The sequence below is a fragment of the Boleophthalmus pectinirostris genome, unplaced genomic scaffold, assembly GCF_026225935.1.
Source record: "Boleophthalmus pectinirostris isolate CB_2022bp ecotype Guang Dong unplaced genomic scaffold, ASM2622593v1 HiC_scaffold_1205, whole genome shotgun sequence".
NCBI lineage: Eukaryota > Metazoa > Chordata > Actinopteri > Gobiiformes > Gobiidae > Boleophthalmus > Boleophthalmus pectinirostris.
This window is the reverse complement of record NW_026571021.1, coordinates 501-24,189: the sequence shown is the minus strand read 5'-3', so window position 1 is coordinate 24,189 and position 23,689 is coordinate 501. Positions and strand designations below refer to the sequence as shown.

The window sequence follows — 23,689 nt, the reverse complement described above, 5'->3', positions numbered from 1 at the left end:
AATGTGTCGGCCTTGAAAGATTGACATTTATAGCAAAGGGAAAACGAAAAGACTTTGTGAAATTATGGGAACCTTATTTAAATATTATATCCAAAAAGTGGAGGTGATGTATGTGTAGGTATATGTGTATGTATATATATAGAATAATATTGTTATTGTTGTCGTCCAGCTATGACAGTGATGATGATAGCAGTAACAAAAAACAGATTTTTATTTATTGTCATAGATGTTGTTGTTATTGTTGTAGTTATTACAATTTTATTTTAGTATTATTATTTACCTATCTCATTTTATTGTTTATTAATTATTATTATTTATTTATTTTTATTTTAGTATTATTACTTTTTTATATATATTATCTATATCCATTTAATAATTCATGTTTCTTTACTAACTTTTAATTAATATATTTCTATTTATTTTTATTTATTTATTTATATTTATTATTGTTGTGTGTGTGTATATATATATACATATATTTATTTATATTTTCTTTTATTCGTTTTAAGTACATATGGTCACCGAATATAAATCAAGGACTCACCTGCGATTGATGGATTGTATTGTGCAAGTATTGCATAGCGAATGTGTGAATGTGTATGAGTGTGTGAGAGCGTGGAATTGGTTACTTGTTATTATTATTATCATTATCTTTATTGTATTTTATTTACTCATATTATTATTATTATTATTATTATTATTATTATTATTTTTGGTTATATGTTGACCTGTGTTAACGTGGTCAGTTGTTCAGGTGGAATTTTTATTGTCTGAAAATTAATAAAAAATACTTTGAAAAAAAAAAAAAAGTTTTGAGTGTGTAACTAAGGAAAACTGTTCTGCACTCGACCCTAATGCGAATCAGTATAGTCACATTTTCTTTCTGTTTTGGTCATTTTTAAGCAGTTTTTCTGTATTTTAACTAAACAAATGACAGTTTATGTCTCTCTTTACTGCTGGCAGGGAACAGATTGATCAAAAACATGGACACCTGGGACATTTCTTGTATAAAACTGGGACAAATCAGTGGTTTTGTGTAAATCTGCTGGGACAGGGGACACATGGCTCAAAACTGGAACTGTCCCGGGTAAATAGGGACGTCTGCTCACCCACATCCAAAACAGATCGAGCTGCTGCACTACACTTCTCTGTCTACCACTTTCTGCACATGTGTCAGAAATCCTGGAAAAAACAACAACAACAACAACGGCAACTGCTCATATTAGAACACACGACTTCTAGTATTGTTAGTATTAACATCAAACACTGAGTCTTCCTTTCAGTGTTTCTGGACTGTTTTATCATCCCCATAATATGATGACAGTAGCTGGGGTCTACATTAGTGTGACCAGACGTCCCTGTTTACCCGGGACAGTCCTAGTTTTGAGTCCTGTGTCCCCTGTCCCAGCAGATTTATACAAAACCATTGATTTGTCCCAGTTTTATACAAGAAATGTGACACGTTAGAGCAGAAGTAGGACCCAAAATGCAAAACTGCATTTCCAAAGAATGAACCAACCAAAAAAAATTTGGACTCAGCATTGACACCTGGATCTTACTCCCAGACCATCTCCTGCACATGGATTCTCACTACAGTGACCTTCTCCCTCAGACCTGGTCCCTGCTGGTCCCTGATGAACCCTGATGAACCCTGATCAACACTTGCTGTCTTTTGTTGACCTTCCTTGTGCCCTGAGCCACCGCCAGACAAGAATCTCCGTCTGGGGTGGTTTTCTTCTGTTCTTGCCTCCGTGTCACCGCTGGACATAGTTCTCCGTCCAGGTACCTGTTCCTCAATACCTTCCTGTGATGTCAGCACAGTAGCTGCTTCCTGCTCATCGCCTGGACTCCATTAAGCAGGTTTTTGCGTCTTACCTGAGGCCCTCTCTACACACTGTCTTGTCTTTGTTGGGGTCCTCCATGTCCCCTAGTTCTCTGGACTCATCACTGCAGACTTCTGAGCTGTCACCTCTACATCTGGAGTCTCTGGATGTTTCCAACCAGCCCCTGTCACCATTATATTATTTTTCTTTCTACTGGCGCTGCCTTCATGGCCTCTGGATCTTCCTGGTTGCTTTCTAGTTGGTCCCTCCTCCAGGGCCCCTCCACCCTCCCTGGTCCATCTGGGATCTGTTCCTTAATGTCATGGTGTTCATTTTCACTGAATTATTTTACTATTCTTGACCCAGTTTTATTTTGTATATCTCTAGTCATGTGTTTTGACTTCCTGTTGTATTGTTTGCCTAATGCGTCCCACCTGTGTCTCATGTGTGTCCATATATACTCTGTGTGCTCCTTTGCCCTTTGTTGGTTCACTGTCATTCTGACTGTCGTGTCTGTTTGGATTTTTGTGTTTGGTCATTTTTTGTTTTATTAAACAACTTTGGAAATACAGTTTTGCATTTTGGGTCCTACTTCTGCTCTAGATGTTACAAAATGTCCCAAGTGTCCCTATTTTGGACCAATCTGACTATAGTGACTCATCACGAATGGTCTCTGGTTAACAATTCTGCTTAATTACTCACTCGTTTCACAATTTTCTTATTCCCAACCACCAAAAGACTGGGGATTATATCATATCAATGAGCAATAGTACTTTTTAATAGCATTGAATTAGTATACGGTAAGTCTAGTTTATACAGAAGATCTACAAGATTTTCCTCTTCTCAGCTTGTTTTTTTCTGACGCTTTGTGCACGTTTTCATAATAATTCACCAGAAGTCGGCTGAGGGAAAGAGGTATGGCAATCGTTTCGACATTGAACACCGCAGATGCTCCAATACTCTTCTTCTTCTACTTCTTCTTTTTTCTTTTGTGTAATGTTTACAGCTTCAGTCCTCTCCAGGTCCTTGGATCCATCAGTAAACAAAATAAGGCTGTGCTCATGTGTCATTCAGAAAACATCAACGTGCACAATAAACCAGTCTGGAAAGGATCTGTTCTTTTCCTTCACAGATCAAAAGACATTCTCTAACTTTGACTTAATTTGGTGAGATTATAACTATGGATAAATGAATATTAATGATAGTTTTACGCCAATCAAGAAGCATTTTTGTTGTAAAAAGATGGTAGTGTGAAAGATTCAACACTATTTACAAGTAAGAACTTTTTTTTCTGATGCTTTAAACAGGATTTCAGCAAAATAACGGTGTGTTTTTATATTTGTATTTGTCTGATAATCATTTCTGGGTACATTAGAGCAGTTTTGGTAGGTAACAGTCATGGAATTTGCTCGCGTAATCGTGGTCTTAAAATACATACAGACGTGAGTGTAGAATTATTATTAGTCGCTCATTTGCATTAGAGTGTGTCATCACATTTAACTCTTTCACTGACAGCATTTTTTGGTAAAAGCAACTTCCAGTCTGCCAGAGGTTTTGTTTATTTTCAACAACTTTACAATCTGTGTAAAATGTGTGTTCAAAAGCAAAGGACATCCACTGCTCCCGCTCACAAAAATGAACAAGTAAAGAGTCAAAAATGCAATCATTTTCAAATATGACTTTATTGGATGAAGTTTATACATTATGACATGGTTTTTCTCTTGTCGAGCGAATAATTTAAAACAGTGTTGGGAAGGTGACTTTTAAAATGTATTCCCCTACAGATTACAGATTACACACCTCAAAATGTAGTTTGTAACAGAATCTCAATACTTTGGATTACTTGATTTGCTGTAGAGAAGCAAAGACAAGGAAATATTCACATAAGAAGTTTTATCTGCTAAAAGAAAATAAAAAGCCCAAACTTTACTGAACCAAATTAAAAATATTATTGATAGAAGACGAGGAGACACGTCCACGCGGCAGAATTTAGTCCTGTTAAATCCTGTTTGAAACATAGTTTAGACCTGGTTTAGACTTGGTTTAAACCTGGTTTAGACCTGGTTTAGTGTCCGGTAATGAGTGGAATTACCAAAAAAAGTTAAATAAAATGTGAAAACAAATACAGTTACTCATATTTTGTACTCTGATTACATAACTCTGGTACATGTAATCTGTTACTCCCCAACACTGAATGTAACACAGTTTGACATTATTTGGACTGTGTTGTTACATTATTGCTCTACTCAACCCCTCTACTTCTTCCATTTAAAATTGGCCAAATTCATGATGTCATTGTCTGTTATTACATTATGATCAGTTGCTACAAGGTCTGCAGCGCGGTGTGTTTAGGGGAAGTTAGAAAAAAGTGTGAAAGACGACAGGAACAAGCGTCACAAACATGATGTCTCTGTGTGTGTTCAGACCTGTGCTTCTCACTCTGACTCTTCTGCTCTGCTCAGGTAAGAGACCATCACCTGTTTAAATGCTGCTGCACTCATCGTCTCAAATGTGAAATGATTCAACTGAAATTTTAAATGTCAAACCAAAAGTGTTTCTCCGTTTGGAGATTTCCAACTAAACAATTACATATAATTCAGAATAATTCTTTTGTTTAATTATCACATAACACATTGTTAATTTAAATATTTACTTAAAATTGACTTGTTAATTCATTTCAGTTACATTCATGTTCATAATACTTACCTGCAGCTCCATGGTGCACCTCTCTTTTGTCTGGACAAAAGCAGCTCCCACAGATGAATGCTGTTGTGTCCTTGGGCAAGACACTTAACCCACCTCACCTCTAGTGTCTGTGTACACTGGTGTATGTGTGTGTGTGAATGTGTGTGAATGTGTGTGTGTGTAAATGTGTGTGTGAATGTGTGTGTGAATGTGTGTGTGAATGTGTGTGTGAATGTGTGTGTGAAATGTGTGTGTGAATGTGTGTGTGAATGTGTGTGTGAATGTGTGTGTGAATGTGTGTGTGAATGTGTGTGAATGTGTGTGTGAATGTGTGTGTGAATGTGTGTGTGAATGTGTGTGTGTGTGTGTGAATGTGAATGTGTGTGTGAATGTGTGTGTAAATGTGTGTATGTGTGAATGTGTGTGTGAATGTGTGTGTGAATGTGTGTGTGAATGTGTGTGTGGTTCCTTGTTGTAAAGCACTTTGAGTCTTGAAGGTGGAAAAGTGCTGTATAAAAATGTGACCATTTGTGATTATGTTATTTTGCATTAACTCCTGAAGTTTACTTTAATACATTTTTGTTGGTCAAAGACACTTTTTTTGTTGGTCTGTCTCCTACTTCGATCACATCAGGCCACATCAGACTAATGCAAATGTACTAAGAAATAACAGAGCAGAGAACATTCAGTCTGTACCTCCTACTGATCTACCAGCAGTAACATGGTGATGTGTTTTGCCCAAGGACACAAAGGCAGCAGTACACAATGTCACTAGGAGGAATTGAACCAGCAGGTGTCTCTACCATCTGCTCCCTCTTGAGCTGTTGAATTTCTGGAATATGAATACTGTATATGATTTGAGACATTGAGACAGCTCCAATGTCTCTTGCTCAAGGTTGCTGGTTCAATACCTGTAATATAACTATTTTTTCTTTGGGATTTCTCTTCTACAGGATCAGTCTCAACTCTATCAGAGTTTGTGGAAGAGGGAGGAAGTGTCACTTTGCCCTGTAAAAATTTGAGAGAAGGACAAAAAGAATGTGATGGAACCACATGGGTTTTTAACTCAGTTGAAAAACCACAAGAAACTATAGAACTTATTATGAAGGGAAAGAATGGCTCCCGTGTCCCACAAACTCTGTCCAATCGACTCAGAGTGACACAGAAGTGTGATCTGCAGATTCACAATGTTCACCCTCAGGAAGCTGGACTCTTCTCCTGTCAACAATACGACCAATCAAGACGTTTCCTGTAACCTGAGGCTACTGTGTCTCTGTCTGTTGTCTCATGTGAGTATTTTGTTATTAGATCAGGAGTCTAACCCACAACCTCCTCACTGTATTGTATGTACTGTCTTTATTTAGACAATAGAATGTGATTTTCAGCATTAAATAGTAGCACTTTCTTTCATATTCCATGTGTCTTATATGTGTGTAATCGTCAGTGGTGCAGGGAGGTTGGTTTTATACTTGATCATTCTAAAACTATTCAGGAAACATTCATTTCTGTCCTGAATGTGACTTTTTTAGGATCAGTGTCTGTTCAAATGAGAATCTAGTTTCAATACTAGTTTTAATATTGATCAGTATCAGATTTTTGATACATTTGACATTTCTACTCCTCACTGAGACGAGGAGACAGGATAACCACTCTGCCACACTCACACATATTGACTCAAGTGTCTTTGTTTTTCACAGTGACTAAAGAAGAATATGAGGAGGCAGTTCAGTTAAGATGTACTGTGTCCTCTTCTCTTCCTGATGTCAAACCAAAATGGCTGCTCAACGGCCAAAACGTCAAAGATCTACGATTAACCACAATAGACCTTCGAGGCAGGAATCATTGTTACAGTTCCAAAAAATCACAGTTTTAAATTGTGAGTACAAGAAAACAGTTGACAAATAAAAAGAGACATGCAGGACACTGCATATTGTATTATTTATGTAAAACAGCTGAAACTGAAAAACTCTAAAACTGTCTGAAGTGAACAAGAAGAAGTTTTCTTAAATATTGTCAGTATCAAACTTCAGTGTTAAGTTTTCTGGTGAAGGTCAAATGATGGAGATGTTCTTGCTTGATTTTTATGGCATTAAACTTTTCTGTCTTCATGGAGACCAGATCAGAGCAAGTTACAGGTCAGATCTGTGAAGAGGCGAACCCGCTCACGGTCAGAATGTCTGTATTTCTAGATATTTTTGAGCTGTAAAACCACCTGTAAATGACTAAACGTAAGGTAGGAACCCTCCATCAGAAAAGTTACACAATGCACCTTTAAGTGGCAATTTGTGGGGGGGTTGAAAAGAAAAGTACTTTTAAAGGAAGTAGCAGTGAGTTCTAAAATATCTCTTCTGATGTCATCAGTCTGTTGAAAATGCAGGAAACAGAAGTAATCAGACAGTTCATTTAAAGAGCATGTTCATGTTTGTGTACGGCTGCATGGAGGATCACACACTGGCAGCAAAAAGGTTCCAGGTTTGAATCCCAGGGTCTTTCTGTGTGGATGATGACGATGACGACGATGATGACGACGACGACCATGACCATGACCATGACGACATTTAAGGCATGTTTTTGATGAACAATGTTATAACAAAAAGCTCCAAAAAGTTGATTTTGTACAATAACCCCCCAGTAGTAATAGTACTGTTACTTTTGATTCTAGTAAATGTGTTTTAAACTTGTGTGTGTGTGGATGTGTTGTGCATAAGTACAGTACTTTTACTTTTGTACTTACTTACAGTGACTGTGTTGAACTTGTTTGTGTGTGTGTGTATAAGTACAGTACTTTTAATGTTGTACGTAGTTACTGTGTTATGTTGTGTGTGTGTGTTTAAGTGTTAAAAACACTCTGGAACAGATGCCCGACCACCTCAGCTGCTCCTCTCGACGTGGAGGAGCAGCGCTCTACTCCAAGCTCCTCCCATGTGACTGAGCTCCTTACCCTATCTCTAAGGGAGCGCCCAGCCACCCTGCGGAAGAAACTCATTTCAAGTGCTTGTATCCGCGATCTCGTCCTTTCGGTCACTACCCAGAGCTCATGACCATAGGTGAGAGTAGGAATGAAGACTGACCGGTAAATCGAGAGCTTCACCACAACGGTCCAGTACAGCACCACATCACTGCAGACGCTGCACCGATCCGCCTGTCAATCTCACGCTCCATCCTCCCCTCACTCATGAACAAGACCCCGAGATACTTGAACTCCTCCACTTGAGGCAAAGACTCTCCACCCACCCAGAGGGGCAAGACGCCTTTTTCCGGTCGAGAACCACGACCTCGGACTTAGAAGAGCTGATCTTCATCCCAGCCGCTTCACACTCTGTTGCAGACAGCCCCAGTGCACATTGTAGGTCCTGGTTTGATGGAGCCAACAAGACAACATCTGCGAAAAACAGAGATGAAATCCTGTGGTCCCCAAACCGGACCCCCTCCGGCCCCTGACTACGCCTAGAAATTCTGTCCATAAATACAATGAACAGAACCGATGACAAAGGGCAGCCCTGTTGGAGTCTGGTCTGACTTACTGCCGGCAATGAACACAGCTCCTGCTCCTGTCATACAGGGACCGGACAGTCCTTAGCAAAGGGCCCCGGACCCCATACTCCCAGAGCACCCCCCACAGGACACCACGAGGGACACGGTCGAATGCCTTCTCCAAGTCCACAAAGCACATGTGGACTGTTTGGGCACTGTTGTACTTACTTACAGTTCCTGTGTTATCTTGTGTGTGTGTATAAGTACAGTACTTTTACTGTTGTACATAGTTACTGTGTTGTGTTGTGTATGTGCAGGTTGGCTGTGGGCAGTGAGAGTAGCTGTAGCTGCAGTACTTCTGCTTGTACTTGTCAGTGTGGTGGTCGTGGTCACATGGAGGAGACGCAGAGGTAAAACTACATCACACACAAAAGTGTATTTATGTGGGACACAACAGAGGACTGAGGTCAGAGGAGTTTGTAAAGGAGCACTGTGTAGTTTTTCTGGTGGAGAGTCTGACACGTGTCTCCATAGAGATGAGTTTACCTGGAACAGTTACATGGTGCACCTGTAAACTGTAGGTGAACATTACAAGTCCACTAACTCCAACTAACTAACTCCAGATCTCCAGTGTTTGGCCTTTAAAAGTTTGTTGTTATTTCAGTGTTGTTTTTACATGAACAATAATAACAGACCAGTCAGGCGTCTTCTTTCCCAGAGGTCACTGGATAATCAGTCTTTGGGTCACTTCCATTAGCAACAGGTTTGATTGACAGCATTGCTAAGGGGCGAGGGGTGTGTATTTTCAACAACCTTATTCCTGATTGGCTCTTTAGTGCTATTATGATACATGTACTCGCATTTCCAAATATGGATCTTTGGTGCAGATCAGACACTATCACTGTCAGCCACGATCAGCTTCATTTGGCAGAAGCTGAACACTGTGAGTGATGTCACGCTCTCTCAGTGCTTTTCTCTACACCATCCGTGGGTGAACCTTGAAACAGTATCTACATCACTTTTACTTCCTCTGAATCAGAACCATAGGGGAGTATCTGCTAGGGGCTGACAGTTTTATTCATTTGGGAATTTTTTCAAATGTGAACGATGTAGAAACGTTTGTGACTATCTGAAACAGATGTTTGTGTCGTGGTGCAACATCATAATGAGAGAAGCTAACAGTGACATAACCCTTTATAACCTGTGTATAGTCAGTGATCTTCTCTTTTTTCAATGACAATGAAGAACTTTCTTACCTTATTTATGAATAATATGCCTACACTTGTGTGTGTTTACAGTGAGGCCTGCAGGCAGCACAAGAGACCTCACTGTAAGTTTGATTTGTTTGTTTTTCACTGTGGTGGGTGGGGATTACACAACTGTTGTGTCCTTAGGCAGAAAACTTAACTCATCTGTCAGGTGGAAAGGTTGTGCTGTCTGTGTGTCAGTCTTTATTTTGTGAACCTAGTGTACCTGAAGACCAACTTCATTTCTTTTACTAAAAACTACTAAGAATTTTCCTGGGATTCGAGGGACCATGTGGAGGATGTGGGGCTGATATCCCTCTGAGCATCTCTCTCTTCACAGGCTCCTTTATATGTTGTTGTAGAGTTCTAATCATTTTGATGAAGGACAAATACATCAATAAATCCATGTGAATGTTTTCTTCAAAGGCTGAACCTGAAGAAGGAGTGTCTTATGCCACCGTCAGCTACAATGCAAACAACCAGAGAACTGAGGTAAGGACTAAATCAGGACTAAACCTGGACTAAACTAGAACTAAACCCAGAACAAACCAGGACTATAGTGTGAAACAATGGTCGGCATTAATCAGTCCTTCTTGCAAAAAATCTGGACGTACTAAAAATAATATAATCCTCTTTTTGTGCCATAACCTGAAAACCTCCAGAGGTCCCACTTTCAAATGAAGGACTTTAATATTTCCAATCAGTGCCTCTGGTATTCTTTTCAAGATCAGGACTAAACCAGGACCACACCAGGACTAGACTAGCACTAAAAGAACAAAAGCCAGGCCACTTCAGGAACAAGTGGGTTTAAAGCAGGACAGACAGTACCAGTCAAACACTCCTTTTTCAATGTTTGTTTTTAGTCTACCATTTTCTACAATTTATATACAGAAGTCGTCAAATATATGAAGCAGGATATATGTGTATACATATGTATAATATGTCATTATCTAGCAAGGACAAAAAATGAAATAACTCAAAACAATATTTTTTAAATATATTTTTATTCAAATCCTCAAAATATCCACCCTTTGCTTTGTTGGTGCAAACTTTAGGCCTTTTCTCAATGAGCTTCATGATGAATTCACCTAAAATGTTTTTTTCTTCACAGCTGTGCCTTTTCAGGGTCAGAAAATGTTGTCTAACAGACACTGACTCACTAATGTGACTAACTGTATTTAAGCAGGCCAGTATCCTACACTCAAAGCATTTGTCCAATAATCTGGTAGTGCGCGTTAGCATGCAAGTTGTTTTTAGATTTACCATCACAGCAAAACTCCACTCTGGTCTCTGAGAGTTGTCAAAACCACATAAACTCATGATGTTGAAGAATAAGGATGTTCAGAATACATATGTGAGGAATAAATTAAAAGGCAGTATAAATCAGGTGTAAGTTAGTGCTTTTACTACAGATGGAGGAGGCTGAAGTTGCTGTTGGGAATATGCACATTAATGTTGTAATACAGCAGGTTCAGTTGTGTATGATCAGGTTCAGCATTTGTGGTTTTCCTTTTGGATATATGGATTTCTTCATATACAAATAGATTCTTGACTAATGTATGATATTGTCCTGTCCCTCTGCTCAGATAAGACAGAGTGAAGCAGTGATCTACAGCTCTGTGAAAAACACCACTGTGCAGGACTCTGCTCAGCTCTACGCCACCGTCAACTAATAAACAACAACAACAACAACCAACAACCAACAACCCCCAACAACCAACCCAACAACCAACCAACAACTCACCCAAGAACTACCCAACAACCAACAGAACTTCCCACCTACACAAAACCAACACACCAGCAACCAAAAAACAGACCCACTGTTACAACCCAGCTCACTGGGGTGAGGGAAGTAACAAAAATAAAAACCAAGATGTAAAATAGAATAAATTAAATAATGTTTAATTAACAGGAAGGTAAAAGGTAAATTAACAAAAGACTAAAATATACAGAAAACAACCTAAACTAAGAAAGAGAACAACAGAATAAATGGAGTTTTGTGCCACAAGGGGTCACGCAGGCTTACAAAAAATGGGTGNAACAACCAACAACCAACCAACCAACAACAACCAACAACCAACCCCAACAACTCACCAACAACCAACCAACAATCAACCCAACAACCAACCAACAACTCCCCAAAAACCCACCAACAATCAAACAACAACCCAACAATCACCAACAACCCACCAACAACCCAACAACAACAACCCCAACAACTCACCAACAACAACCTAACAACCAACCAACAATCCCCAACAGCCAACCAACAACTCACCAACAACCAACCAACAACCAACCCAACAACTCACCAACAACCAACCCAATAACTCACCCAACAACCAATCAAACAACCATCCCAACAACTCACCAACAATCAATCCAACAACTCACCCAACAAACAATCCAACAACCAACCAACAACCAACCCAACAATCTCCCAACAACCAAACCAGCTACCCACCTACCCAAGACAAATACACCAGCAACCAAAAAACAGACCCACCCAGTGTCAACAAAAAAACAACCAACCCATCGCCAACAGATAAACTAACTCATCGTCAGCAACTGAACACTGTCTACAAATAAACTTTGTCTGGTTGTATCCACCATCTTGTCCTGTACATACTCTAACCTGTGCTATAGTGTAACAAAAGTAAATGTAGTTGAAGCCTTGTAGACCTAGTAGAAGTAGTAACAGTTTCAGTAGTAGCAGTAGTAGTAGCTGATGTACTGAGCCTAGTAATAGCAAGAAATGTATTAGTCACCTGTTGTAATTCCAACTAAGTCAGAGCTTTCTGGTCAGATTACGTCAAATTAAAGTTAAATCTAATGTGAGTAACAGCTTCAGACAGAGGAATGCTTACTGTTAGCAGTACACAGATGTCAGTCATGTTTATGAAATCAACTGCAACATGTAAATATAATGTCAAAGTGCTGTACAGTAAAAAGTATGATTACAAACACTGGGCCTCATTCTTGAATCTTTTCTTAAAAAATGCTCATAACTTGTATTTTAAGAAGATGCTGAGAGAACTCTGAGCCAGATTCACAAAGTGTTTTTACACATCCAAATTCCTTCTTAAGTTGCGCAGAATTCACCAACACGAGCTACAAACACCTGCACGCTCATTTACAATTAATTTACATAGAAAATGAATATGTATGTGGTTAGAAATGCACTCTGAACTTCCAGATATGGCCAATATGGGTTTGGCAATGTGACACGTAAAAGCGAGAGGGAGAGAGTGATGAGGAGGTCAGGTGGAGCAGGGGTGGGGGTGTTGAGTCTGGTGTGGTGACCAGGCTCAGGGCACTGGGGCTGGGACAGACTGAGACTCACTGCAGCCTGGAGAAAGTCTGTTAGACCCAATAGACACATGCTCTGTAAAACTCCTCATAAATGTTTTTGGATCACACAGTCATATGTTTATAGGAAATAATTTAAGAAAATATACAACTTACAATCATGGAGGAATTTGAATTTTTTGCTGCATTATCAGAGTAATAATATTCTAAAACTGTAGAATTTTTGTTCTTACAGGCGCTCCTGACTGTTCATAGGATTTGTTCTTCCAGAAGAACATTTTCAGTTGAAGTCGTGAATGTCAAAAATGTTTGTGAGAAGGCCTTGAGTACAAATTTGTTAGTTCTTTATTCTGGCTTTATATACATCTTTTTAATTGTATTTTCAAATTGTCAAAGTAGCCATCTTTGCTTCATCAAAAATATATCAGTTATTTAATGTTTCCTTTGCTACATAATTCTATTTATCGTGCCTCATATATTTGATGTCTTTTGTGTGGTTATAAAATGATAGTGTGTTCAAACTGTTCACTAGTACTGTATATGCATTACCCATAGCCTGTAGTGTAGTAGTAGTAGTAGTAGTTGTAGTAGCTTAGTTGTAGCTGTAGTAGTATTTAGCCGTAGCTCAGTAGGTGTTATCAGTCCTAAAGAAAAGTTCTCATCAGGTATATTTTTGTTGTCTTGCATCATGGTTTTTGACGCAATGTTGAGGTAAAATTAGAGAGAAAGTGGAAGTAACTTTGACCCTGAATGTTTGAGAAATGATCAGTAAAACCACAAAGAGCAGAAGAGGACAGGGGTGCAAAAGACGTCAGCCTCGTGTGAGTTTAAGTATTTTTGATGTGCTTGGTTCTGCTTTTACAAAGTTGGACTCACACTTCTGTTTGCGGCCACAAACCACAGCACGCAAAACTAGAGACACTCACGCTATGTATGAGTTTTATTTAACTGATACTTTGACATCGCAAACATTAACAAACACTGACAAAAAGTTTTAAGATTACCTGAAAAAAAAAAAATAAAATGGAAACAGTGTATTAACATAAGGGTGAGTTGTTGTACAGTTGTAGGGAGAATTATCTGTTACATAAGGGTGAGTTGTTGTACAGTTGTAGGGAGTATTATCTGTTACATAAGGGTGAGTTGTTGTACAGTTGTAGGGAGTATTATCTGTTACATAAGGGTGAGTTGTTGTACAGTTGTAGGGAGTATTATCTGTTACATAAGGGTGAGTTGTTGTACAGTTGTAGGGAGTATTATCTGTTACATAAGGGTGAGTTGTTGTACAGTTGTAGGGAGTATTATCTGTTACATAAGGGTGAGTTTTGTTGTACAGTTGTAGGGAGTATTATCTGTTACATAAGGGTGAGTTGTTGTACAGTTGTAGGGAGTATTATCTGTTACATAAGGGTGAGTTGTTGTACAGTTGTAGGGAGTATTATCTGTTACATAAAGGTGAGTTGTTGTACAGTTGTAGGGAGTATTATCTGTTACATAAGGGTGAGTTGTTGTACAGTTGTAGGGAGTATTATCTGTTACATAAGGGTGAGTTGTTGAACAGTTGTAGGGGAGTATTATCTGTTACATAAGGGTGAGTTGTTGTACAGTTGTAGGGAGTATTATCTGTTACATAAAGGTGAGTTTGTTGTACAGTTGTAGGGAGTATTATCTGTTACATAAGGTGAGTTGTTGTATAGTTGTACGGAGTATTATCAGTTGCATAAGGGTGAGTTGTTGTACAGTTGTAGGGAGTATTATCTGTTACATAAGTGTGAGTTGTTGTACAGTTGTAGGGAGTATTATTATCTGTTACATAAGGGTGAGTTGTTGTACAGTTGTAGGGAGTATTATCTGTTACATAAGGGTGAGTTGTTGTACAGTTGTAGGGAGTATTATCTGTTACATAAGGGTGAGTTGTTTGTACAGTTGTAGGGAGTATTATCTGTTACATAAGGGTGAGTTGTTGTACAGTTGTAGGGAGTATTATCTGTTACATAAGGGTGAGTTGTTGTACAGTTGTAGGGAGTATTATCTGTTACATAAGGGTGAGTTGTTGTACAGTTGTAGGGAGTATTATCTGTTTACATAAAGGTGAGTTGTTGTACAGTTGTAGGGAGTATTATCTGTTACATAAGGTGAGTTGTTGTACAGTTGTAGGGAGTATTATCTGTTTACATAAGGTGAGTTGTTGTACAGTTGTAGGGAGTATTATCTGTTTACATAAAGGTGAGTTGTTGTACAGTTGTAGGGAGTATTATCTGTTACATAAGGTGAGTTGTTGTACAGTTGTAGGGAGTATTATCTGTTACATAAGGTGAGTTGTTGTACAGTTGTAGGGAGTATTATCTGTTACATAAAGGGTGAGTTGTTGTACAGTTGTAGGGAGTATTATCTGTTACATAAGGGTGAGTTGTTGTACAGTTGTAGGGAGTATTATCTGTTACATAAGGGTGAGTTTGTTGTACAGTTGTAGGGAGTATTATCTGTTACATAAGGGTGAGTTGTTGTACAGTTGTAGGGAGTATTATCTGTTACATAAAGGTGAGTTGTTGTACAGTTGTAGGGAGTATTATCTGTTACATAAGGGTGAGTTGTTGTACAGTTGTAGGAGTATTATCTGTTACATAAGGGTGAGTTGTTGTACAGTTGTAGGGAGTATTATCTGTTACATAAGGTGAGTTGTTGTACAGTTGTAGGGAGTATTATCTGTTCCATAAGGGTGAGTTGTTGTACAGTTGTAGGGAGTATTATCTGTTCCATAAGGGTGAGTTGTTGTACAGTTGTAGGGAGTATTATCTGTTACATAAGTACAGTTGTAGAGATGTATAGTATAAAATAGTACTTTTGTCTGCATATAGTTGTAACCTATGAGATCTGTGAGGTCATTGTGTTTTCATTTGGACATTTTACAGCTACAGTATGCAACTTTTTAGCGTAAAAAGTAAAAAAAAAATTAAAAATCATTGTGTTTTTTATTTCACTAAAAACATGCATCTTTACTGTGAGTGTGCCCACATCTCTTAATCTTTCTTGAGTCATTTCTCGGATCACTACTAATAGACTCTATTCACACTTACATTACAATCCAGGAAGAAGTATGGAAACATGTGACCACAACTTTCTGGTTTGTGACATAAGTGTGAATAGAGCCTATTATTCTTTAGTAAAATATGAATGAATAAATAATAAGATATTTGTTCCATTTATGTCATTAACTGTCAGTATTGGGAAGGTGACTTTTAAAATGTATTCCCCTACAGATTACAGATTACATACCCCAAAATGTAGTTTGTAACGTAATCCATTAAAGTACTTAAAGTGAGTAATGTAATCTGAATACTTTGGATTACTTGATTTGCTGTAGAGAAGCAAAGACGAGGATATTGTAACATGAGATGTTTTGTCTGATAAAAGAAAATAAAAAGCCCAGACTTTACTGAACCAAATTAAAAAGTATTATTGATTGAAGAGGAGGAGACACGTCCACACAGCAGGATTTAGTCCTGTTTTAGTCCTGTTTTAGTTTTGGTTTAGTTCTGGTTTAGTCCTGTGTTAGTCCTGGTTTAGTCTTGGTTTAGTCCTGGTTTAGTCTTGGTTTAATTTTGATTTAGTCCTGGTTTAGTCTTGGTTTAGTCCTGGTTTAGTCTTGGTTTAGTCTTGGTTTAGTTTTGGTTTAGTCCTGGTTTAGTCTTGGTTTAGTCCTGGTTTAGTTTAGTCTTGGTTTAGTTGGTTTAGTCTTGGTTTAGTTTTGGTTTAGTTTTGGTTTGTTTTCCTGGTTTAGTCCTGGTTTAGTCCTGGTTTAGACCTGGTTTAGTGCTGGTTTAGTTCTGGTTTAGACCTGGTTTAGTCCTGGTTTAGTTCTGGTTTAGACCTCGTTTTAGTCCTGGTTTAGACCTGGTTTAGTGTCCAGCAATAAGTGGAATTACAGAGAGAGAGAGAAAAAAAAGGGATATAGCCCAAAATGTGAAAACAGGAAAATACTTCTGTGTAATCCATTTATTTCAACAAAGTAACTGTAATCCAATTACCACTCACTGAAACAGTTACTGTAACTGAATACAGTTACTCATAATTTGTACTTTGATTACGTAACTCTGGTACATGTAATCTGTTACTCCCCAACACTGTTAACTGTACGATGACCACTTGTGTTCAAAACCATATGTAAAAATTGTAATCTTTCCTCCCGGACACAAGGGGCACTACAAACAACAACCCGACCTCACTGTCGCGCAGAAGAAGACATTGACCAATGACAAGCCGCTACGTCACTCTTTCCTGCAGTAATGGCGACGTCCTGTTAGCGCTGCGCTGCCTCATCTGTTCACTTCTGTTATCATCTGTTTTCCAGCGATCGGACCAAGTAAGTGCGCTTTTCTCTCTGTTTCATGTCTCATACGCGTGTCTTTATCCCAGTGAGCGAAGGGACGGACTGATCGGCCCCGTTGAAGCCCGCACGCACCGCGAATGTGTCCGACAGGAGCTGACGCGGATCTTCCTCATTTCATTCATAGAGCTTCTTAAAACTGGCTCAAAATCCACGTCAAGTTATCATAAAGTTCGCAAAATAACGTGTTGCTTTTGTAAATATAATAAACAAATGTATTTATTTGAGATATAAAATCGTGCTGCATGATTGTGTAAACATACAGCCATGTTTTAGCCTCAATCAGGACTGAGCTAAACAAAAAGTAACCTGCATGCCTAAGGTGATCAAACGTATGTATTTACTGGGGACAGTCCCAGTGTTGAGTCCGGTGTCCCTTGTCCCAGCAGGTTTATACAAAAGCAGTGATTTGTCCCAGTTTTATACAAGAAATATCCCAGGTGTCTCTATTTTTAACCAATTTGATCCTGCCAACATTAAAGAGAGACATAAACTGTCATTTGTTTTGGTAAAATACAGAAAAGCTGCTTAAAAAATGACCAAAACACAAAGAAACTGTGACTATAAAAATAACAAAATTGAAGCGCTACACTGGATCAAAACACTCTCACATACAGGTGCTCATCAAACCGGAGGGATTAGATTCTTGTAAAGTAGAAAAAAGGATGGCAGAGGCTCTGATTTGCGGTGAATTTATTAATAGTCATGCCAACGCCTTTCGACTACTTAGTCTTCATCAGGTCTGATTGAGTAAGCAATAGGGGTGTGCAAAAATATTGAAGTATCGATATATGGTATCGCTTACTCTGATGATACAATATCGATATCGTGGACTGCTGTATCGAGATATTGCTGAGAGTACTTTTAGGTATATTTTACTAAATTATTTTGTGTAAGAGCTACGATTGTGTTGAGATTTTCGCTGTTTTGAGTAAAATGGGTGTTTTTCATATTAACTTTGCACAAATGTAGTTGACTTATTGGACTTTTAGTTTCACAGCCATGATTTAGCCTTTGTTTTTCATTGAACCATATCGAATCGATTTGAAATATATCGTGTCGAATCATATTGAACCAAAAGTGCACTGTATCGAAAAGCGTATCGTATTATGGCCTATGTATCAAGATATGTATCGTATCGGCAACTTCTTAACGATACCCAGCTCTAGTAAGCAACAGGTGTGACCATTTATTGTGGTCATGACCCCAGACACGTGATAGTTAAAAAACACAAAATCTCCCAAAACATTTGCATGTTGAATCCAAGTATATTGACAACAAACCATTCATAACACAACAGATAAATCACACTGTTCTGTATAGGTTGGAGTATAGTCAACAATACATAATCCCTTAGATTACACAGCACACTACAAAAATTATTTTCAATTGATCATCAAGAAGGAGAAAGCACCAGTAATTTCATAACAAAGGTAATGAGAAATACCTGGGTATTTGGTGGCCAATTGTCAATATGTTATTTGTAGCATTGCTGGGACAGACTAGGGAAGTGCAGAACAAATATTGGTGTAATAACGGCTTAATTGTCAATATCGGGCCTATGCTGATTACGGATGCACCGATCCAATACTGGTATCTGATATTGGGGTCGATACCGAAAATTTGCTGGATTGAATAATGACTTCTAAATATAATTTCTGCCGATATCTTGGTTGGACATAGAAATTGTTGGTTACAGTCAAATTTGATTCAGAAAGTCTCATAGTGTTTGAACTTTAGTAGTGTTGTGAACTGTAGCTACCTTAGAGCAGCCAGATGACACATTTGGATCAGTTCAGCCTTATTTTGTTTTAATTCAAAGGAAATAAATGCTGTTTCAGTCTCTGCTCTGGTAATGGTTTATTGGGTATTGGCAGATCCTTAAAGCTATAACATCAGAATATTTGGGGAAATGATCTGATATCACAGACACCCGATAGATCTATCATATTTTTGCAGATGGAGGGCAGGGCTTGTAAGACTCATTGGGTAAAGCTTCAGGAGTATACACAACAAAAATCCACAAATGTTGGACCTGATTATTATTTGTCTGTGAACACAAACTTCCCATATTACAGTCCCTGACAAAAGTCTTGTCGCTTATCCATTTTGTAGAAACAAAAGCTTATAACCTGACTTTAAATTAATCGACTGGTTTTAGAAATGTCTCATATGAAAGCTAAAACCCTCCCAAATTATGCTCAATATACTAAAATAAAATTTGCTTTGGAGGGTTTTAGCTTTCATATGAGACATTTCTAAAACCAATTGATTAATTTAAAGTCAGGTTATAAGCTTTTGTTTCTACAAAATGGATAAGCGACAAGACTTTTGTCAGGGACTGTATATCACAGACTTTTCAACAGACTTAATTTGTACCCTGTGACTGAATAATGCTACTTCTTGCCTCAACAGTGAAATACGTTGAACTCTTTCGTTACTGGGCCTATCTTCATGAAACTTAACCTGACACAGAGATATGAACCATAAACCATGTGGTGTGTTTTTTAATATCCTGTTTGTTCATTTTGTTTGGTTTTGTTTCTGCAGCATGGCTTCTCGAGCAGGGCCCAGAGCGTCGGGGACAGACGGCAGTGACTTCGAGCACCGTGAGCGCGTCGCCTCTCATTATCAGATGAGGTATATACTTCTTTATATAAAAGATTATGTTTAGGGATCTGTATTTACAAGGGTTGTCACTCAAAAGTATAATATGCAGATGTCTAGGGCTGTATGATTTTGAAAAAAAAAGAGAGATTCAAGTTTTGAGATTGCAATATATGTTAAAAAGTAGTATTCTGCTCAGACTTCAGAGTAGACTTAGACATAGACAAACTTTATTGATCCACAAGGGAAATAATTTGGACACAGGAGCTCACACATCACAATATAATGTAATATAATATAATGTAATAATATAATAACAAAGAGTAAAAATATAAATGGAATACAGTAATACATTCTAAATAAGCAGCAAAAAAGAGCAAGAGACAGGTGTGAAATAAGACAGTTATTATTAGGTATTAAATGTAAATGTACAAGTCAAAGTAGAATTGAAAAATAAGTAATAAAATATCAAATCTCAGTTTTATACAAAAGAATACATTGTAAACAACTCCAAGAGCATTCACAGCATTTGAGAACTGATAAAGCAGTACAAGAATTTCATATTTGCAGATAACATTCTATTATCTAAAGAACTGCAGCATTTGCAATTTAATAATTGTACTGACTTAAATTGCAATTTCAGTTGTGTAGCCGTACCAGATACTAATTCAATACTGAAACTAATCTCTAAACTAGGGCTGAACAATTTGTGAAAAATACCTCAACAGTGATAATAAAAACACTCTTTATTTAGACAGTAGACAATATTTTCAACATCGTCAACATCGTAGTACTTTCTTTTCTATTTCCATGTGTCTTATATGTGTGTAATCCTTCAGTGGTGCAGTAGGTTCATAGTGTCCATGTGTGTTTACTAGTCTATGTGCTCCTCTACTTGTTCTGATACAGCTCAACATCATTCTAAAGACATTCAGGAAAGATTAATTTCTGTCCTGTAAATGTGACTTTTTTTTTTTAGTATCAATACCCGCTCAAATGATTATCTAGTTTTAGTATCAATTGGTATCTGATACTTTTGGCAACCCCAGTGGAGACAGCTGAAATAATGTAAATAAAATCCAAATTGGCCTTACTCTTTATGTTTTTACCCTGATGCTTATGTGATTTCTACAGCGTGGCTCTGAAGTCTGAAATCCGAAAGCTCAACATCGTCCATGTGCTCCTCTGGGTTCTGATGGCCGCTCAGGTAAGCAGCCGTGTGCTTTTGAACAGTGCAACCACGCTTCATTTTACTGTAGACAGAAATAACAGTGTTAATCATGTTTATGAATCATTTATACTGACAGAGAAAACTTTGAACTTTGTGCCAATTTTTGCTTCATGTGGATAGGCCCAGTAACTGCAGAGATATGAACCAGAAACCAGGTCAAACCATCTGCATTTTGACTTAAACATTAAACACCCTCCAGAAGCTTCACTCCGCCCATAAGAAAAGTGTGAAAAACCCTCCAGATGGGTGGGCAGTGCCTGGCAGGTTGGGGGCAGCAGGTATGGGGTGGGCTCTAGAGGGATGATTTACAGCCGACCGACAACCACAACGGCACGGACCTGTACGCTCCAGACTTTGAAACAGAGCGGACATTTGTGCTCAGATCACACCGTTTCCCTTTTCTCCAGACACGGCAGGACATTGCGGTGTTGCGCTTGTCACATAATACCCTCCTTCTGACTCATCAGCGCTGTTAGTCCAACCCGAAAATTCAGATGAATAAAGATAAGAACTAAGAAAAAAAGTGATTGTATTTTTGTTAGAGGGGTTAGTTTATGGAACAACCTGAGGGATGATTTTGAAAAGTCAATGTAACACTAGAAACATTTAAGAAAGAATATAAAGATATAGAGCTCTGGAATCAATGAATTCTGCCAGAGGTGGGACCAAGTCATTGTTTTGCAAGTCTCAAGTAAGTCTCAAGTCCGTGACCTCAAGTCCGAGTCAAGTCCCAAGTAAAATACAGGAGAGTCCAAGTCAAGTTCCAAGTCACCAGCCAGTAAGTCCAAGTCAAGTCCAAGTCTTCTGCTTTGAGCTTCAAGTCATTTCAAGTCTGTAAACAAAAAAAGTACCAAATATACTTTAGCTTAGATTTTTGCAGTTTATATGACTTTTAAGCTAAATTGTACTTAAAAAGTCATGGTATATTTATATATGAGTATTTATATAAAAGTTGTAGAAATGTGATTTTTTTTTCCTTTGTAAATGTCTTGACAAGAAGAGACTGAATCATTACAGTCAAAATAGAAAGAATTCAGATTTTAAAATGGAGGTATTTTATCATGTGTCTGCACTGAAATGGAAGGATCATGTTCTGTGTAGTTCACTCTGTTTTACTGTATTGACCTGTATATTACTGTACTGTGCTGTATATTACTGTAGTACATTTGAGGATACTATCACAGTACTTCAATCCATCCAAAGTACCAAACGAAAGTGGGAGCAACAGTTTGTTCCTGTAAAATACAGCACCACATTTATCAACTGAAAAAAGAAAAGTATTTTCTTAAAACATTTTTTTTTTTTTTTTTAGCAGAGGCATCGAGTCTTCTCAAGTCACAGGCCTAAAGTCCAAGTCAAGTCCCAACCACCATTATCAAGTCAAGTCCTAAAAATTGTGACTCAAGTCTGACTTGAGTCCAAGTCACAACTTGCAAGTCCCAACCTCTGAATTACAAATTCAGTTTAGTTTGTTTTAATTTATATTTTGTCTCATATTTACAGTAAGTCATAAGTGAAACTGTAAATTCAAACTTACCGTTCATACATTTTCTTTCTTGGAATTCTGTCATTGTTTAATAGGGTTTGGCATTAGAAGTACTTTTTACTTCAGCCTAAACCCTTTCAGTCATGATCCATGAGGTTGTTAGTCTATGTTTTGTTTTGTTTTGTTTTGTAGTGCTGCAAAATGACAGAATAAACTACTTAAAAATAATGAAAAAGTGTCTGGTAGTGTGGTCACGTGTCCCTCTCTTCGTCTCCAGGTCACCGTGTCCCAGCTGGGCCTGGTCTCGCACAAAGTGGTGGCGTCGCCGTACCAGTGGGAGTACCCGTACCTCCTGAGCCTGGTGCCCACCGTCTTCAGCTTCATGGCGCTGCCCCGGAACAACATCAGCTACCTGGTGGTGTCCATGATCAGCGCGGGCCTGTTCTGCGTGGCCCCCCTCCTCTACGGGTCCATGGAGATGTTCCCCGTGGCGCAGCAGCTGTACCGGCACGGGAAGGCCTACCGCTTCATCTTCGGCTTCTCGGCGGTGTCCGTCATGTACCTCGTCATCGTCATCGCGGTACAAGTGCACGGCTGGCAGATCTACTACAGTAAGAAGCTGCTGGACCAGTGGTTCACCAGTACTCAGGACAAAAAGAGGAAATAGAGTGGCGTTTGAGATGCTGGAATGTTTAAAGGGCCCATATTACGCTGTTTTCTTATCTATGTTATAATGTAGTTTCTTCATCATAAACATTCCTGGAGTTGTGTTTTGTTTCATTCACTCATGTTTAACACTTAAATCTGTATATTTAGGCTTAGGCACTCCTCATGATGTCATTAAATTGTAATACAGGAAGTGCTCCACTGTGTTTTTTAAAGCAGACCTCTTATGCTAAATGAACTTTTCAGAGATTTTAACCATGTTATATTTGTTTCCCCTTCACTACAAATTTCTATGATCTGGCCAAGATTTTAAAACTTAAATCTGAAAACAAGATGAATAAACCGATATATTATCTACTTACTAGTTCTGAGACTGTTTCATTCTAGTCTAGAGATCCCGTCAGATCTCAGAAGTTCAGCAGGGCTGGTTAGTACTTGAATGGGAGACCACTGGGAAAATCCGGTGCCACAGGGGGGCGCCAGTTGTGAAAACTGTTGTTGTGTCCTTAAACAAGGCACTTTACCCACATTGCCTAGAATAAAAGTGGTGTGTGGGGGAGTGTTGGTGGTGGTCGGGCCGATGGCACAAATCGGCAGCTTCACTTTTGTGAATATGCCCCAGGGCAGCTGTGGCTACAATAGTATCTTACCACCTCAGAGTGTGGAGTGAATGAAGAATAAACTGTAAAGAGTCTTAGAGTGTCCAGAAAAGCACTGTAAAAACTGATGCATAATTAATATTATGAATATTATTATTAGAAGTTGTTTATTTTA

General features: G+C 38.4%; 1 protein-coding gene and 2 long non-coding RNA genes across 3 annotated transcripts; all 3 read left to right on the top strand.

Annotated features, from left to right (window-relative positions):
• Positions 1-4,070: 4,070 nt before the first annotated feature.
• Positions 4,071-6,361, top strand: LOC129407589 (uncharacterized). Its single transcript, XR_008631617.1, has 3 exons — positions 4,071-4,285; positions 5,462-5,797; positions 6,206-6,361. It is a non-coding gene; the product is annotated as an uncharacterized LOC129407589 (long non-coding RNA).
• Positions 6,362-7,473: 1,112 nt separating this feature from the next.
• LOC129407588 (uncharacterized) lies at positions 7,474-10,938 on the top strand. Its single transcript, XR_008631616.1, has 4 exons — positions 7,474-8,392; positions 9,281-9,312; positions 9,656-9,721; positions 10,816-10,938. It is a non-coding gene; the product is annotated as an uncharacterized LOC129407588 (long non-coding RNA).
• Positions 10,939-16,763: 5,825 nt separating this feature from the next.
• Positions 16,764-23,272, top strand: LOC110170875 (protein jagunal homolog 1-B). Its single transcript, XM_020936561.2, has 4 exons — positions 16,764-16,901; positions 19,476-19,565; positions 20,667-20,739; positions 22,527-23,272. The coding sequence occupies exons 2-4, from the start codon at positions 19,477-19,479 to the stop codon at positions 22,914-22,916; spliced, it is 552 nt and encodes a 183-aa protein (XP_020792220.1). The 5' UTR covers positions 16,764-16,901; position 19,476; the 3' UTR covers positions 22,917-23,272.
• Positions 23,273-23,689: the final 417 nt, after the last annotated feature.